Genomic DNA, 19,491 nt, shown 5'->3' with positions numbered 1-19,491 from the left:
AAACAGAAGATGCGAAGTAACGGTACTTGGCAAACGGTTCTTTACTAGCGCACACTGATTGACACAAATATAAGATTAAAACGTTTAAAAAAAACATGCTTACGATCAATATGTGATGAAAAAATCATGAAAATGCAAGCGAATTTATATGAACCTATTCAGTTGGTCGGCAGTGTATCTGTTAGCGATATCCATTTATTTTTTATTATTATATAATATTACATATGCATGGATAGACAAATTTTTGGGAAGAAAGAAATGAATTTCCTTATTGTCACATGGCAGCGTTCCATTTCGACGTAATTTTGAGCACACAAATAGTGTTCACTACGGGTGTAAAATGTAATTTTTAAAATAAAGATTTCTTAGGTAAAGGAACCTGCTAAAAGTGTAAAATGTAGATTTATTTAAAAGTTTATAGTTTAATTTAATTAATTTGAAGAGAAAAATGTGAAGAAAGTGTGTTTAATGTGATAAAAAGCTTCTCGAAATGTTCGAGTTTTGGAAATTTTTGAACTTTAATTTTTTAATCAGGAGAACTTCCTCTTTCTCACGATAGCTTCAAATCGCGGCGCCAAAGAAATTTGGATTTGTGCCCTCAGGCTTATCTGTTATATAGGATATTTTTTAAAAGGTATGCAAGGTGCATTTTGCAGTCTACTGACATTGTTGATGCAAGTAACAGGCGTTTCCGGGTAAGTATTTCTGAAAATCTCGTATAGCAACAATTAGACGACTGAACCTAAGTTTAACAATTCTTATATAGCTGGATCAAAATCCATATAAGCAAAACCCTCAAGCTTTTAAATAAACCAAAACACACATATGGATTTATTATATTTCAAGAAACACTCACTAAACAAATAATATGTAATACATACCTTTGTTACTAAAGTATAAATAAAACCAATCAAGGCAATTAAACCCAAACATTCAATAAATTTATATGAGTCCTGTTCAAATTTATAGTCAATTGGCGGTGGGTAGAGTATTGAACGTATAAGACCACCTTTAGCTGTTATATTCCCGGTATTAATAACAATCGCCAAGACCTTTTCAGAACCAATATAACGCGTTTGTATAACTTTTGTTCCACTAAAAAGTGTATGTCTTGCATGTTCTTTTTTGTCGTATATCATATCTCGCCTCATTGGTAAAGGCGTTTTTGTTACCGGTACGCTTTCACCTATAAAAAAGAATTGTATATTGTAGTAAAATATAAAACATAAGATAAATAAAAACCTGTAAGCATTGATTCATCAAGTATGCAATTGCCTGATAAGAGCACAGCATCGCATTGCATAACACATCCGTTGGTGGGTATTTCGATTACATCGCCAAGAACTAGCCACTCAGTGCCAGTTTCAAGAGTTTCTCCAGTTTCTGTTACAACCAAAGCACAACCTTTATTTAGTACAGTTTCTCGCAGTGAATCCTGATTCTAAATATCAAAAAATGCAAAACCATTATTTGAAACTCTGAATCTTTCAATTTATATAATAATATAACAAGAAACAACTAAGGAATGGTTAAGTTCGGGTGCAACCGAACATTTTATACTCTTGCAACTTTCAGGAATCAAAGCAAGGGAAATGCCTTAAGGTGTAAAACGTCAACCTGAGGATCGAAATCCAAGCAGGTGTGTTCCAAAGTAAACAGGACTTTTTGAATCTAGCGCCCCCTGGTGGCTCCATCTATATGTCGACTGATGAGTTAGAATCTGCTATCTTTATCGATTGTCCAGTGAGAATTTCATGACATTTCATCAATTGGAAGTGAAGTTATTGTGTTTTAAGTGTCAATATGTTTGTGTTATCGGTGCGAAAATGAACTTCGAACATAGAGCCAACATTAATTTTGTTTTAAAATCGGTAACATTTTTACCGAAACGTTTAAATTGATGAAACAAGTTTATCGCGATGATTGCCAAGTCCGTAGCAGAGTGCACGAGTGAATTTTCATCGAAACTGTGCGTGAATTCATCAAAACTCAGCCGAATTCATCATTGAAATTCATGGAAATATAATGGAACATCTTCAAAACATCGATTTATCGAATTTTGACCGAACATTTGGGTTTACAAAAGGTGTGTTCGGCCCGATTATCGCGAAGATGCAAGTTGACGTTTGCTGCGCGATAATGCGCCATTTCATCTATCGACGCTTGTGACCGCTTATTTGACCACTCCCGTATTCACCTGATACGGCATCGTGCGACTTCTCCCTTTTCGGAAAAATACCCATGAAGGGAAAGTGTTATGCAGACGTAGAGGGCATCCAAAAGGCTTGCACCGATACACCATACTGGCGGTCAGCCCGGCCAACAAGCTAAAAAACTCGTTCTACATGCTTTAGGACCGTGCGAAAAGCAGTATTGAAGCAGAAGGAGACTATTTGAATAAAATAAATTGATTTTGCCGAAAAAAACCATTTGTTCTGTGTTCTTTTTTTTTAATCCCGTTTACATTGGAACGCCACTTGTGTATACATGTACAAACTATATATAACTCATATGATGAGAGGAGACACATAAAGTTTGTTAGAAAAACGAAATAATATGCCGCATATGAAAGTTGGAACTATTCATATAGAGTAAAGTCAGCCGGACGGTGGAAAATCCTGATATTAGTTATAAGGGGGTAAGTCAAGTTATCGCTAAATTTATTTATTGTTGGCATAAAGATGCGCTGTTATGAGTAAACAATGCTAGCTCAATATCATTGAGATGACTCACATATTACCGGTACAAAGTCACCCGGAAGTTCGATTATCTTTAAATTATATATATGGGGACTAAGGGAAGTATTAGTCCGATTCAACCCATTTTTGACATACAGACATACCATTATCAGAAAAGTACTATCCTTGAATTTCAATTATATATATCAGACATTCTCCGATATTTTCTAACAAAATTCAACTATAGGCACTGGGGTCTAAATATTCGAGAATGAACAGTTTTTCTTGGATTTGAACAATTTTTGTTGGCATACGCTAAGGGCATTATTAATGCAAAGTTTAATCCCATTATATTAAGCGCTTCTTGATTTGCATACTGGAAACTGAACGAATCAAATGGAATTTAAAATTATCCTATATGGGAAAGTAGACGTAGGGATTGTCCGATTTCGCTCATTTTCACAACGTGACATAAGAATATGAAAAAATGCCACGTACTCAATTTTGTCGAAATCGGTTGATCGGGTCCCAAGATACGGGATTCCACCAAAAAGTGGGCGGGTTAACGCCCATCGTCCAATATTTACACCGCCTCCCATAAAGCTTTCTCACACCATCACGGCGGAAAGTTTTTACGTCTCTGATGCATTTAGTTATTGATTTATCGCACTTTTAGTAGTTTTCAACAATACCGTTATATGGGGAGTGAGTGGGGTTATACTCCGATCTCCTCTATTTCCTCACTGTCGGTAGAAACTTTAAAAAAACTTTGTACTCATATGATATGAGATATGCACATTTAACTTATTAGAGGGCGGGACTTTTCTCACATTTTTTTTTTCAAAGGTGCCCCTTCCTACTGCGATCCCTTGTGCCAAATATTATTTTATATCTTAATTATGTGCTTAGTTAAGAAAATGTATATGTTATTGGTTAATGAGGGTGTGGCAGTGGTCCGATTATGCCCACCTACGAACTTTTTTTTTGTACTAAGAAACCTGCATACCAAGTTTCATCAAGATATCTTAATTTTTACTCAAGTTACAGCTTGCACGGTTGGTCAGACAGACAGTTAACCGGATTTAAAATTTTCTTATATACATAAAAACCATATCTATTTCGATTTATAACTATAATACGAGTACTCTGTAGCAACTGGTTGCAAAAGTATAAAAACGTTAACTTTAGTTGCACCGAAATTATAAAACGCTTTACAAAAGAAAAAACTCCGTAAAAGAATTTGATTTTGAAGGGTTAGTTTGTTTAGCAGCCATATGCCATAGTTGTTAATTCGGGATTATAGCGTTAATTTGAGCAATAAACCTCGGGAAATTTTCCACACAAGAACTTGATTTTAATCTTTCAATTTGTATGGCAGCTTTATGATTTAGTGGTCTACAAAATATAAACATTTTTCGGATATTTTACCATTGCCTTCGCGAATAACTTTGATTTGAATCGATCTGTTTGGATGACAGCTATATGCGGGCGCAATAGACCCAAGGTCGCGGTGCAATCCTCGTGTAATAATCTTATATGGGTCAGCGGTCCAGTCTAAAAAATATCCTGGTCTGGTTTGTATGGCATCTATATGCAATAATGGCCCGCTATCGGTGATTCGAAGAAATGAGCAGTTAATGCGATAAGCACATGTGCAAAAGTTCAGATCGATATCTTGAAACCTGAGAGACCAAATCGCGTATATACAGACAGACAGACATGACTAAAATGGCTTAGCTGTTCACGCTGATCATTTATATATACACCTTATGGGATCTCCGACGTTTCCATCCGTGTGTTACAAACTTCGTGGCAAACTACATATTCTCTTGAAATTAATAGTCACAGTATATAATCTCTTGTTGGTCCTGATACCGCTTAAAGATGGATGATAAATAAGTTATTTTAAGATACATTCATATAGTATTACATAATCGTAGAAGTCTGAGCTACTGACTACTTTAACAAATCAACAAAAAGAAACCGGGCTGCTAAAAAAAAACTAAACACATTTACAAAATATACCAACCTTTTTAGTTTGAATAATTGACATGGCAATGCCAAACATGGACATAAGCAGTATCACACACGCGTAGTAATAATAGTCATATGTGAACCATAATATGACAGAAAATATTTGAAAAACGTAGAAAGGATTAAGCATTTCTAAAATTAATAAAGTCTTGAAATTTTTATAAGGAACAGTTATTTCATTTGGCCCATATGCTAAACGCCGCGATAATTGTTCCTGTACTGGTAGACCCCTCTGTTGATGAAAGTATGCGCTTGACACATTTACATCAAGTCCTTTTAATTTATTAAATGATTGCGTTTGTTTGTCCCACACGTAACGCAAATGTTTGCAATTGAACATTCTCACATGGTTAGTATCTGCAAAATAAAACCAACTTATTTTAATTATAAGTATTTATGAATTGTTGTGTTTAATTTTTAGGCAAGTTTTACATCAACAAAAAGTTTAATAAAAAAGGAAGTCGCATTAGTATAGTCGCATTTATGAATAAAAACGAAAATGTTACGATGTAAGAATAACCGTGGAAATTTCCAAATTTGAAAATAATTGATACTAATTTTTGCGATTTGTTATTAGGCACAAATAAACATAAAATATATTACCATATAAATAATTTTAAAAGTAATAGTTGATAATACTTGTGATAACGAAAGAGGTTACTCTTAACTTTTAACAATAATATTTATAGTTTTATTTCTATAAACTTTTTCAAAATCCAGTTTAAATCCGCAAGAGGCAAGAGTACCATTTCTGTATTAAAGTAAAAAGGTTGCTACAATAATATTTCTTGCAATACTTTTGATTACCAAACGTTGGCCGTTGCATAATTGAGGTGGATTGAAATTACACTAAGTATAAATAGTTGAACAATTCTCAAAGGATGATTACATGATATCATTCCGGGAAATATATAGATAATTTTCGTTTTTATTCTCAACAACAGTATCAAATGATTTAAAATGCATACATATATTTGGCTGACGACAACTGTTAATTAACCACCCTTTTTACCTTTCTATCAACTCACAAGCCACGATTATATATTTTTATTTTTTACATTTTGATCTTTTTGGGTTAAGCAAATTATTTTATGTTCGAAACACGCCGTAACTTATTACATTTAAGATATTTATATTTTCATGTTTTTTCAAAATATCTTCTATTAACCAATAAGTCGGTTAAGGTTTTCTTATTAGAAATCTCTTCATTTTGATCGTATAACAATATATATTAATTTAAAATGAGAAGCTAAATTTTACGGTTATTCCCTAGTAGCAGCTGTAAAAAATGCCGGTTTGAATAGTTCAGTGGGTTTTTTGTCGGTATGTAATTACATACTTCTTTGTTCAGTTAATAACATGCTAAACTATATTAATTTCTTTTCTATGATAAATGAATTTACTACGCGATTTTTTGGGACGAGAATGTATTAAGTAGATACAATTTATTTTTATTACTAGTGGACCCGCAAGACGAATCCCTGCATGCTATTTTAAGCTATTAGGATATTAAACAAAGTATTTTGAAAAAATCGGTTTCCTTATTCTTTGATGTGAAATAGCTTCAATTCTTTAGAATAAATTCGTTATAATCAATTATATTTCTTTAATTTTATCTTGATGCGAGTTGGCAAACAATATTTTTAGAAGAAAATGATAGGTGAGCCAATATTTCACCGTTATGTGGTGACATTCGTAGGTTAATTCAGCGAAATCAAAAAATTCAACAGAATATTTGACTGCTTTGTTACGATCGGTTACAATGTCGTTCGATTTGAACATATTATTATTGCAAGGCAAAGACCGTTGCATTAAAAAGGGTGAATATCGATATTTTTTGCAGCTAAAATAGATCGTTCATGAAGCCACGCATGATTATTATAAATCAAACACAATTATATGAAACATTAATGTCTTTCGCATAGCCAAATTAGCTTAGTATATTAAGATTATAATTTAAATAATAAAAAACAGTTTTTGCCTTCCGCACAGCTGGCTACTATTTTAAAGATAAGGCGGTAATTGATCAAATTAGGGCGATTTAACGAACAATTGTATAGACAATTTTATAATATTTCAGGACACAGGACGAGGCTGCGTTTCAGGTATAAACCCTTTTTAAAATATCTTGTATATTTCTAACAAAATTCAAGACTTTAAAAATATCGCTCATGCCAATAATTTGTCTACTCCATTTTTCAGTTTGTACAATTTTGTAAGAGAATGTTTTGCTTCACAGGAGCCTCAATCCTTTTACTACATTCTAAATTAAATTATATCATTATCTGCGCGTTTATCACAAATGTAACGGGAATTCGACATGAAGTGCCAAATCTGTACGAAGTGGATGTAAAAAAAAAAGATAAAAAAAGAGAGTTTCACTTGATATTGCATATGCTGCTCGGACCTTTCAGATCAGTCTGTTGCAGCTTAGCTAAACGTCGAATAGCATTCTGTCTAAATTTGAGATTCTCTGTTACAACTATGTAATGAATTTTATTTTGAATTTACGCTCGTAAGTCGGTTAAAAATGAACATTTTCTAATCTTTTTTTTACAAACCATCCCTTCAAAGTGGTTCAGGCCATTTTCCACTTCATACAACGGTTTAGTCAGCTATAACGAACAGACGAAAACACAACTTATTTTTATATATATAAGATTACTTTCTATACTTCCCAATTTTCATTGAATGATAGTATTGTCGATTCTATAAAAAGAGAATAATCAGCAACATTTTGAAAGAGAAGAAATGTTAAGTGTTGGATGTTTATAGGTAATCGATGGAAAGAACTGAGATATTTGCACAAACCTTAGTATACACTTATATAGTATTATGGATCCGCTTAGAAGTTCTAATAAGTTCCATGTTGTATAATGAAGTGACTATTTAGGACTTAAGCGATATTTTAGACTAATATACCTGTGTTATTTAAGGAAATTAAATCTAGTACTATGCCGTTTGTACGACTCACGTTTAAATTGTCCTGATGAAAAATGTAAACTTATGTGAAAACTCTTTTCATCAATTTCAACTTCACTCTGCTTTTGTAATGTCAATGTGTTTCCATTCCCTGAAGATCCATTTTTAGCAAGTAAAGATGGAGAGAGTCCTGCCTGTAGCTGTAGAGATTTCCTAAAAATATCAAAAAATTTACACCATTATGAAACTAAGGCTTACAAAAGAATTTACATCGACATGGTAGCATTTATTTCTTGAATTGCTTTCACGTAATATGTAACGTGTTTCCCTTGGTAGTGTTCCTGTATCAAAACCTTTTCAGCTATATCTAATGAACACTTTTCGTGGGTTGCAATTAGATACAAATGACGCCACCAATGCATTATAAGACTCAACAGTCCGCCTGTTAGGCAAATGAAAAACCAACAAAACGTGGTACGTAATAGTGAACGTTTGTAACCCGTAATTTGCATTTCATCATCTTCTTTTGCGTTCACTAAGCCTTCCCAAGGTTTGCGATCTGTAAGAAAGAAAATTATTATAAATACCAGCCAATTGTTTATCTTAGTTAAATTAATCTTATTAGATTTACTAAAAAAAAATATTTATAAGTACCTGCTTGAACACAATTTATTTTAGCACACATTGAAGTTAGAAGCTGCAAAAAAATGAATTTTATTATTTTTGAACTGCCTCACACTCTCCGAGTAAAAGCACTATTTATTTTTTGTTATCCTTTTATCAACATTAAACATTTAAGAAAAAAAATTACAGATGCTAGCAAATTTCCAACTACAATGTTTAATATTTCCCGGTTGACTAATCTTACAACTCTACACATTTTCTTCGAATTTTATTTAATGACTTCGTTATTGTATTTATTTATTTAATATAAGCTTTAACTATATACCTAGAGCATAGCAATAATTTTAGAAATTTTGCTGCTACGGAATAGTAAATGAAAACCCTGGTTGTACACTCAGATGGGAACTTCGGAGAGGCTATACAGCAAAATGATCAGCATGACGAGATGAATCGATGGGTCTGTCCGTTGGTCCGTATATACGCGATTAAGTCCCTACGTTTTTGAGGTAACGCTCTGATAATTTGTACACGTTATTTTCTGCCCAAGAAGCTCACTTGTCGGAGACTCCGATATCGGACCACTACGGTGAAAATCTGCTATACAAACTGATCGATCTAAACCTAGTCCTTATATAGAGAACTTTTGTATTTGACGAGATATCTTTACGAAATTTAGCACAAACCAATCGACCAAATTCAAGATGAGGATCTTTTTATACTATTTTATGCTATTAAAAATGAACCTGAGAAGAGTTTTAGCTTCGTTGCAGCCAAAGTTAACAATTTTCTTTGATTTAGTATGACAAAGGTCAAACTTGTAAACTAAATTTACATTGAAATCAATTTAAATAATATAAAGCATATCAATTTAAAGATCGGCATTGTATGTATACCGGTTGTAGTCTCATCGGTTTAGAGTTACTCTCGGGTGTAACCGAACATTTTATACTTTTGCAACTTGAAAGAATCAAAGCCAGGGAAATACTTTAAGATGAAAAAAAATCATATAGAGTAAAGTCAGCTGGATGTACAAAAATCCTGATATTAGTTATATAGGGGCTAGGCCAACTTTTGCTCAAATCTATCTATTTTAGGCAAAAAGTTACCCTGTTATGAGTAAAATACGCTCTCTTATTACCCGAAGTTCGAAAATTTGTATATAAAGTATATAGGGGATACGGGAAGTATTGGTCCGATTCAACTCAAGAGGAGGATTATCCGACATTTTCGTTCAAAAGTCAACTATAAGCAATGGGTCCACATATTCAGTGCACAATGGGGTTGAGTAGTTTTCATTGGATTAAAACAATTTGTGGTCATAAAGTGTCACACACTAAAAGCATTATCGTGCAAAGTTTTATGTCGTTATATGAATTGCTTCTGGATTTGTGTACTGGAAACTGAACGAGTCAAGTGAAATTTAAAACTGTGCTATATGGGAAGTAGGAGTAGTTGTAGTCTGATGTCGGTCATTTTCATTATCATTTTGACATACAAAAATTTAATATTTTACCGTTATACGGGGACTGAGCGGGGTTCTTCTTCTTAATTGGCGTAGACACCGCTTACGCGATTTCTTCTTTTCGCTACGTGGCGCAAATTGGATATTCCAAGCGTAGCCAGGTCCTTCTCCACCTACTCCTTCCAACGGAGTGAAGGTCTTCCTCTTTCTCTGCCTCCTGCGGCAGGTACATCGCCGAATACTTTCAGAGCTGGAGTGTTTTCGTCCATTCGGACAACATGACCTTGCCAACGTAGCCGCTTTCTTTTAATTCGCTGAACCTTTCAATATAAACATAATTGCTAACTTTAGACCTAAAACGGAAGAGACAGTTTACTCCCCCGCCACGGTTCCCCTTCAATAACCCGATTTGGGTTATTGATAATAAAAACAACAATAGATCAAGCAAGAAATAAAGACCAAGCTTTGGTGATTGACTTCAGAAAACTAAATGAGATCACAATCGAGGACAAATATCCGATGCCCAAACAAATGGTAATATTGTAAAATTTAAAGGGAGCTCAATACTTCACCACTGTTGATTTGAAATCGGGGTTTCACCAGATTGAGGTGGTGGAAAGAGCCAGGGAAAAACCAGCCTTCTCTGTAAACAATGGCAAGTATGAATTCTTCCGCTTGCCTTTTGGACTTAAAAACGCCCCAAGTATATTTCAAAGAGCAATCGATGATGTTCTGAGAGAACAAATTGGCAAAACATGCCACGTTTACATCGACGACGTAATTATCTACTCAAAAACAGGCGAAGATCACGTAAAGGACATTGAATGGGTGTTACGTAATCTCTATGAGGCTAATATGAGGATATCGATAGAAAAAGCAAAGTTCTTATAAAAAGACGTAGAATATTTTGGCTTCGTCGCATCAAGAAGTGGTATAAAAACAAGTCCTGAAAAGAACAACGGAATAAAATGCTATGAACAACCAACTACCCTTCGCGGACTTCGTTCGTTAATGGGATTAGCAAGTTATTATAAATGTTTTATCAGAGAATTTGGCAGCACGGCAAAGCCACTGGCAGACATGCTAAAAGGGGACAATGGTAAAGTAAAAAAAGTTGAAAAAATTAAAATTCAGTTAACACAAGAAGGATTTCACTAAACCGTTCAATTTGACAACCGATGCTTCCTCAAGGGGCTTAGGAGCTGTGCTTTCAAAAGAAAAGAAACCAATAACCATGATATCGACAATTCTTATAGAAGAATAAGAACAATTAGTAACAAATGAAAGAGAACTCTTAGCAATAGTATGGGCACTAAACAATTTAAGAAATTATCTATGTATATGGAGTGAACCAGTTGAACATTTGGTTAGTAACCAACCTCAGCTTCGGATAAAATTCCAAACGCAGTGTTTTAACCCAAACAATGTCACCGACGCATTGTCAAGACAACATATGAATATGATACAGGTTGAAACGGAAGCACATTCTGACTGTGCCAGTATGCACAGCGAGTCACTGACCTACACCATCGAAAAGGTGGATAAACCGGTCAATTGCTTCCGAAATCAGATAATACTTCAAGAGGGCGAAAGCTTATCAAATAGATCATTTATAATATTTGGATCAAAAAACAGGCTTATAATACCATTCTGTTGTATAGAATCATTGCTAAAAACGCTAGAGGAGGTTATTGACAGCGTTGTAAATGCTATTCATTGCAGCCTACCAGTTTTAGCAAATAGTCTGGTTGAACACCACCTTAACATAAAATTCCGTCACACAGAAAAAATGATTACAGATATCTTTAATGAAGGTGACCACAACGAAATAATAATTGCCGAGCATAACCGAGCTCATAGAGCGGCACAAGAAAATGTGAAACAGATCTTAACTGACTATTTTTTTCCAAAAATGGTTAAAAAGGCAAATGAAGTAGCAGCAAATGACGAATTTGTTCAAAATCGAAATTCGAACGAGATCCAATAAAACATGCTATTGAAGCTACCCCAGTGCCAGGTAGCATCGGAGAAATATTGCACGTCGATATTTTCTCAACGGATCAGTAATAATTTTTAACATGTGTTTTCAAAATTTGCTGGGGTGCAGAAAATTGCATCTAGGACCATCATAGAAGTACATGCACCTATTTTATAACTAATGAACATTTTTCCGAACGTTAGAACAATATACTGTGACAATGAAAAGTCTCTAAGCTCAAATACCATAAATTCAATATTATCAGAATACAACAATTCGAAAATTGTTAATGCTCCCCACTTCATAGAACATCAAACGGGCAAGTAGAGCGTTTTCACAGTATTTTGACTGAAATAGCTAGGTGCCTGAAACTCGAAAGGAATCTGAATGACACTGTTGATTTGAATTTATTAGCCACTATAGGGTATAATAAGTCAATTTATTCCACTACCAATAAAAAAAACCTATAGATATCTTTTATTCTGGCTCGGTCAATATTATGGAATCAATTCGAGATCGCATATAAAAGGTACAGACCACTGACCTCTCATACTATAACAAAAGTCGTCAGAATATGACGTATAAGACTGGCGATAAAGCCTTAGTAAATGGTAACCGAAGGCTAGGCAATAAACTTACCACACTTTATACAGAAGAATTTTTTGACCAGGGTCTAGACACCACGGTTCTCATACTAGGTAGGAGGGTTCACCCTAACAAATAAACGTAATTCACAAAAAAAAAAAAAAAAAAAAATTGCCAAAATGTTACAACTAAGCGAAAAAACATCAAGATAAGGAAAAACGGTTATAAAAAAAAAAAAAAACTGACACATACGAACGCCAAACCCTTTGAGGGTTTTACTATACTGACCTAGTACCATCACCCTGACTTGGAATTTCTCACCCCCCAGATTAGCTGTTGCACTGTGTAATGTCACGGCTGAAATAGAGGATCACCTCAAAAATATCAGAACGATCAGCGGTACATACTTGTGGACTTTTGGTCAGTCAGTAAAAATAAATGGTACTGAATAATGCAATCGAAACGCTTTTTCTCGTACACCTCTAACTCTACCAGCACAGAAACTCAAGCTTTGGAGTAATCTAGGCACTTTGAGCCTAAACTATCTTCAAGAAAGGAATATGGAAATTATGAATTTTATTGGCGTTCTTCAAGAAGAAGTGAACTCTAAAACTATGGTTTTATAGAACGACAGTCATTATCCTAGTATTGTTGCGGTCCTCACTTAGAAAGAGAGGAGTTAACCCAAAACGCTGGAAGTCAAATGACTCAGTCTGTTTTGTCTGCCTAACATCCGACCAGACAATGCAGAACATAGTAACCCCACCCCAACTGCGAAAACCGTGGGATGCACAGACTCAACATACTTCCAACGTCTACGGCAGGTAGCCACATGAGCAGCGACGGTAGCGTAGGTTAAGCTATAGTTGAAAGTGAATTGTAAGTTTAGTTTTAAAATAGACTCAATAAAGAAGACACTAGTAATGAAATAACTTGTATACAAATACTATACTTATAATAGCTGCGTGGTGGTGGTGTTAGTTAACCCAAATTTTTTCAGATGATCACTTTTGACACATTTTTGTTTGATGGATTTTCAACTTTTGCGACAATCATATCTGCGGAAATAAAATTAATCAATTTTGAAGTTTTTATTTTACAAACAGAAATTGACTTGAAATTTATTTAAATGGAATGGAATTATCAAACCGACGGTAATTTAGAAAAAACGGTGTTAGGACCTTCCGTAGGAATAAATGCATAACTATACAAATTTTCACTTCCTTCGGTGGTGTCGCTTAGACCTATTCGAGTACATAACGAAATAGCCTTTCATTCTTACATATAAGATTATAACAATGTAATATCCTGTGTATAAAAAAACACAAAGGAAGTACATATAAATGCATTCTCATCCCCTTAAATTTTTCCGTCCATGCTATAGCTTTTTCAAACATTTGACCAAATCATTCATTATAAGTTCAACACAAGTGATCCTACGGTATTTGGAACGCTCTCCAGATTACAAACAATGGAGCGAAAAGATGCATCCGAGTTTTCTCTGTCTTCCAGTCAAAGTGGTTTTGGCACATCTACATAGAACTTCCGAACAAACTCGTCTTCTTCGCTAGAGGGAATAATACGGAGTGGGTGGTAATAAGCCGTGAGGTAACATGGTCTCGCAGGTTTGCTTTTCTAAAATACACGCGCTCACCGTTTGGGAGGTGCATAGTGAGATGCGTCACTGTTGCGTACCTTTTATGTAATGGTGAACCGAGTATGGCACTTCGTTACAACTTACATATTCGCCCTCCCGAAGCATCAGTACCTAATCCTTTGGGTCGATCGTATCGTTACGCTCCTGTCTATGGGTCAAAATTTCCTGGTCACTGTCTTCATATATTTGTATTTCTAACTAACCATTAAATTTGAAGTTTCTGTAGTTATATAAGGGTGATCCACTTCGAGGTTGACTACTTTTTTATAATACGGTGTGTACAGAAACAAAACATACAGAAATCAAATTTAATGGGGAATGTTTATTATCGTCAGAACGAACATTCATTTTTTTTTTTTTTTTTGCATTTATTTCTTGAAGATTATTTCTTTAAAATTTTGGTCATGGCTACGTCCAATTTTCGATTACTCGTTCGAGCATTTCAACTAGTAACTGGCGTATGACACGCGATTCAAAAGCTTGAATCGAAGAGCGATTGTTCACAAGAAATTAATTTGATTTTTATTTGTGATTATCAAACTTTTCAATGGTTATATGTGATAACAGAAGATTACAATTAATTTTGTACATACAAGGTGCGTTCCAAAGTAAACAGGAAAACAGGATTAAAAAAAAACTGAACAAATGGTTCGCAAAATCAATTTATTTTATTCAAAATAGTCTCCTTCTGCTTTGCACGGGTCAAAGGATGTCGAACGAGAGTTTTAGCTCGTTGGCCTTTTGAATGTCTGTAGGGAATGCGTTCCTTTCAGGGGCAAATGCATTTTTCCGAAAAGGCAGAAATCGCACGGTGCCATATCAGGTGAATACGGGCAGTGGTTAATGGTTAAAATGTAATTTTTGGTCAAATAATAGTCCTTCTAATGTTGGATTTTGAGCAATTTTTGGTCATAAGTCAATTTGCACAGTTTCGATAGAATTTCCGGCGATGTGAGATTTTGATTGGCCCACATGTTGATCGTCATTTATGTCTTCAGGACTATTTTGAAAACGTTGAACCACTCATGCCCTCTGCTACGGGATAGGCAATCATTGCCATAAACTTGTTTCATCAATTGAAACGTTTCAGTAGAATTTTTACTAATTTTAAAACAAAATTTAATTATGACTCTTTGTTCGAAGCTCATTTTCGCACCGATACACAAACATACTTACACATAAGTCGCAATAACCTCACTTCCAATCGATGAAATTTCATGAAATTCTCACTGAACAATCGATAAAGATAGCAGATTATAACGCACCAACGACATATAGATGGCGCCACCAGGGGACTCTAGATCCAAAAAGTCCTGTTTACTTTGGAACTCACTTTGTATAGTGCAGTGAATCGTAATCAATAAAAACTTAACTTGGCATTTTTTGATGATACGTTTCTTACATTTCAGAGAACGATATACTTGATATTATTTCTCAACCAAAATAAAATTTAAAGATTTTGAAAGAATTGTGAATTAATGTCATTGCTGTTCAATTTGTTAGTCTAAAAAAGATGGCTAAAAGTTTTCCAAATCAAAATTAAATTTATTTAAACGCATATGAAATAATGCTGTTGCTATAGCTTACTGAAAATGCAAAGTAGATATTCATATTATGTCTTGTCAAAGTAAGTTATCCTAATATATTGGAATTTTGCAAGATTTTCCAACTATTTTTCAATACAACGGCTTTAGTAGCGAACCTGTATTGTGTGGTTTGTCTATGAAGAAAAAACCATAAAAGCTATTAAGATAAAGAAATGATATAGTTTGTTTATAATCAATTGCGCACTTCACGTTGCTAAACGAAATCTAGATTCATTTGCATTCCAACCGCCCGCGTGATTTATATTCCACTGAGCACAAACGGTAATTGATAGGTATATGTATATTCATACTACTGCTAGCACGCATAAGTGATTGTAGATTGTTTATTCATTGTTAAAATAAATGGCAGCAGGTTAATTGGTTGCAGAATATAAATTTTGATAAGCTGATATTTTTGGTGACTTTAACTCACAATTTATTGCCAGTTTTCTACAATTAACGATCATATTAATGTACGTATAAGTACTGAAACAAAACAACGCAACAACGCGGTGTTATACACAATATCAAACATACTATATTATATGTATGTTACAGTAACTACACAAGAATCACTTCTCTCCTTTAGGAGGAGAAGGAGTTCCTGTAAATTATATTAAAATTTTACTTTCAAACTGCTGTCCATATTGTACAACATCTTCCTCAAAGAGCGCTTTACTCATAATGTAAGCGTCAAAAACAAGTAAACAACAATTTTATAACTATTAAAGTGTTTATTACAATGCGGTTTTTAATTCAATAATAAAAAGTTTTATTATAGAATTCAAGGTATATATTATAAGAGTTTACCTTTGTATTAATAATAAACAAAAACTAAACACAGCCAAAAATAATTAGCTTAAACTAAAAATACTCTCGTTTTTTCGTGTCACAAAAAGTGAGCAGAGTACTGTAAAATTAAAATCTATTTACAATTTACAATTTTATTTACAAAACTAAATTAATAATCATTCTTGTATTTTGTTTACTCTCCTTTGGCCTTCTGGACCTCACTTACTCTTCTAGGCATGTATTCTGCAGCATCTTTTTACAATCTCGAGAGATTTTGCTACATTCTTCAATCAAAGTTTTATTTAGATCGTCCTTGCTGGAAATGTCTTTCTGCCTGATTTTTCCTTCAAAATGTTCCCACAGATGCTCGATAGGATTAATCTGTGGGGTCTGTGAAGGCTTATCCAGAGTTTTGGTGTTCGATACACAGCCACTCACTAACAATTTTGGACTCGTGTTTATGATCGTTATCCTGTTGAAAGATCCAGTTTCCTGATAGGCCTAATTTTTCAATGCTGTGCGCAACGTTATTTTTTAAAATGTTGAAATAATCCAATTTGTTAATTGTGGACTCAATAAAAACGAAATCTCCAACACCAGATACTGCCATACAGCCTCAGACCATAACCGATCCTCCAACGTCCTTTACGGTGTTGGTAACACACTTATCATTAAAGGCTTTATTTTTAGATCAACAGTCTGATGTTTACCATGTTTATCAATATTTTTTTATTGTGTATTAGTGTCTTCCAACTATTTCTCTGATTTCGCACAAAGATTTACCTTTTTTATGCAAATCTAATATTAGATTGTGAAATATCTAACTTCCGCCTTTTTGCTCTTTATTCAATGCAAGTTCAAATATGTCTGTTTCCATCTAGACGACAACTTCAGAATACCCTTGTTCCTGTTGGCCAATTCTGGTCGATCGCCGGCTTGAAGCGCTCCAGTTGTTCGTAGTAGATGGTAGAAATAAGCCTCTGGCCATATGGGAGCCGCTCATAGTGCACTATTCGCTTCCAATCCCACAAAACACACAGCAAAACCTTCCTCTCTGTCAATCCCGGCTTGGCCACTGTTTGGAACGATTCACCGGCCTCCGACAACGACCGTTTTAGCTTGGTATTATCGTATGTGATCCATTTCCCGTCACCAGTCACCATCCGCTTCAAAAATGGGTCAAGTTCGTCCCGTTTCAGCAGCATATCGCAGGCGTTGATTCGGTCCAGAAGGTTTTTTTGCGTCAAATCATGCGGCACCCAAACATCAAGCTTTTTTGTGTATCCAGTCTTCTGGTGATTTAAAATGGTTTGGTCACCAGCTCCTATCTTCTGGGCAATGTCACAAGATCCCATATGTCGGTCTAACCTGATTTTTTCCATGATTTGATCGGTATTCGTCGTCACAGGTCTTCCGTCGGCTGGCTTGTCTATGGTGTCGTTTTCACCCGCTCTGAATCGTCGAAACCATTCCTCGGCAGTTTGAAGTGCTAGAGTAAAATCCCCCAAACCACCATTAATCTCACGGAACGTTTCTCTAGTGAATTTGCTTTTATCGCAGGAAAACTTTAAAATAGCGCGAATTTCGGCGTTAGTAAACTCCATGTTTCCACGTCTGTAACTTTTGGACGCATAATCATGAATAGCATAGCTTTTTAGGTTTTGTCAAGACCTTTCCAAAGATGTAGTATAGTATTACCAGATACGAGCTATGTATCCCTTTATACAAAGCCGCGAAATTCAGAAAACAAAATGGCGGAAGAGAGATATTTGACAACCTAACTTGACTTTTTTAAATGTTTCATTAGTTTCGGTTACCCAAAAAATCCAAAAACAAGTATGTTTTACTACACTCACTCTCTTGAATGGTAACGGTTTCCAAAGGATATTTGGCGCTTCCCCGAAATAAGTATTAAAAATAAACAACGGTTGTAGCCAATATTTACTTTTTTTTTTACGCGAACAAATTAGAGTATTTTTAGTTTAAGCTAATTATTTTTGGCTGTGTTTAGTTTTTGTTTATTATTAATACTAAGTTAAACTCTTATAATATATGCCTTGAATTTTATAATAATAATTTAAAAACTGCGTTGTAATAAGCACTTTAATAGGGATAGAATTGCTGGTTACTTATTTTTGACGCTCACAGTATATGATTGATTTTTTAGTTTAACAGTGAAATTAAGGGGCAATTTTGAGCTAAGCCAGATAATCACGATTTTTCCAGCAAAAATGTCACATTTCAATTAATACAAATGATTCAAGCCCACTTTTTTCAGATAAAGAAACACAACTTCGCAGAATATATACGATAATTTCAGCAATAGAGGCACAACCAGAAATAGTAAACTTTAGTTAATACTGCACAAGCTAATCGACCTAATTAACACAAAAATAGACAAACGTAAATAAGGTAGTGGTGACAAAGAAATTTATTGAGCAGGTAGATAAGTGTATTACAAATTAATATATTAAAAAAAAGTGATTTTGAAAAATATTGAGGTGTAACTCTTTAGTAGTTAGTGTGCGATATATGTCAATACAGTGAATCAAAATAATTTACAAGCACCTGGTCTACGGAAAGGGGGCTTAGGTGTCAAAAATTCCAAAAAGTCATTTTTCACTTTTTAGTCGATTCGGATGGAAGATGAGATGCTTGTTTTTTTTAACAGCTGTTTCCCAGAAACTTTTCGCAAGTTAACTCCCTTTTCGTAGACCAGGTCACATATGTACGTATTTCAAAAATGTGGCTTATCAAAATATTTTTTTAAACATATAAGTAAAAAAAAAAAAATAGATTCTTAAAAAGCGCTTACTTCATATAAAAAAGTTTACATGCAGGGTGGCTGATGAAAGCCGCTACCAAAAAAAATTAAATAACTTTTTTTCTATTTAATGAATCTGGTTAAATTTTTTTTTAATTTGCAGATTGGCTTTTACATTTAACAAAAATGGATAACTGGGACACTGAAACAAGAATTTGAATTGTCCGCCGCTATCACGCACTGGAGTCCGTAGATTCGGTTCAAAGAGAGTATAGGCGCACGTTTGGCGGTAATCCTCCGAGCAGATGGACCATAATGAGACTTGTAAACAATTTGGCGAGCATGGGAGTCAACAGAAGACCTTACCATCGAAACCCTTCAGTTCGAACGGAGGAAACAATCGCTGCTG

The 19,491-nt window shown here is 34.5% G+C and overlaps 1 protein-coding gene across 3 annotated transcripts in view; it reads right to left on the bottom strand.

The window, feature by feature from the left end:
• LOC108970248 (probable cation-transporting ATPase 13A3) overlaps window positions 1-9,790 on the bottom strand; it is a 91,061-nt gene extending 81,271 nt beyond the window's left edge. The window contains exons 1-7 of one of the 3 annotated variants that reach the window (XM_018935521.1): window positions 9,772-9,790; window positions 8,289-8,331; window positions 7,905-8,193; window positions 7,687-7,847; window positions 4,708-5,069; window positions 1,243-1,441; window positions 882-1,186 (exon numbers count right to left, since the gene is read on the bottom strand). In XM_018935521.1, the coding sequence (XP_018791066.1) occupies window positions 882-1,186; window positions 1,243-1,441; window positions 4,708-5,069; window positions 7,687-7,847; window positions 7,905-8,193; window positions 8,289-8,319 (1,347 nt within the window). In that variant the 5' untranslated portion in view covers window positions 8,320-8,331; window positions 9,772-9,790. Of the gene's footprint in view, window positions 1-881; window positions 1,187-1,242; window positions 1,442-4,106; window positions 4,680-4,707; window positions 5,070-7,686; window positions 7,848-7,904; window positions 8,194-8,288; window positions 8,332-9,771 lie in introns of those variants that run through there. The other 2 variants (XM_018935520.1, XM_018935522.1) reach the window with 2 other exon arrangements.
• Between the last annotated feature and the right edge of the window lie 9,701 nt (window positions 9,791-19,491).

This window comes from Bactrocera latifrons, unplaced genomic scaffold (genome assembly GCF_001853355.1).
Source record: "Bactrocera latifrons isolate USDA-ARS-PBARC rearing strain unplaced genomic scaffold, ASM185335v1 scaffold_292, whole genome shotgun sequence".
Lineage (NCBI taxonomy): Eukaryota > Metazoa > Arthropoda > Insecta > Diptera > Tephritidae > Bactrocera > Bactrocera latifrons.
This window is presented reverse-complemented; position numbering and strand designations above follow the sequence as displayed.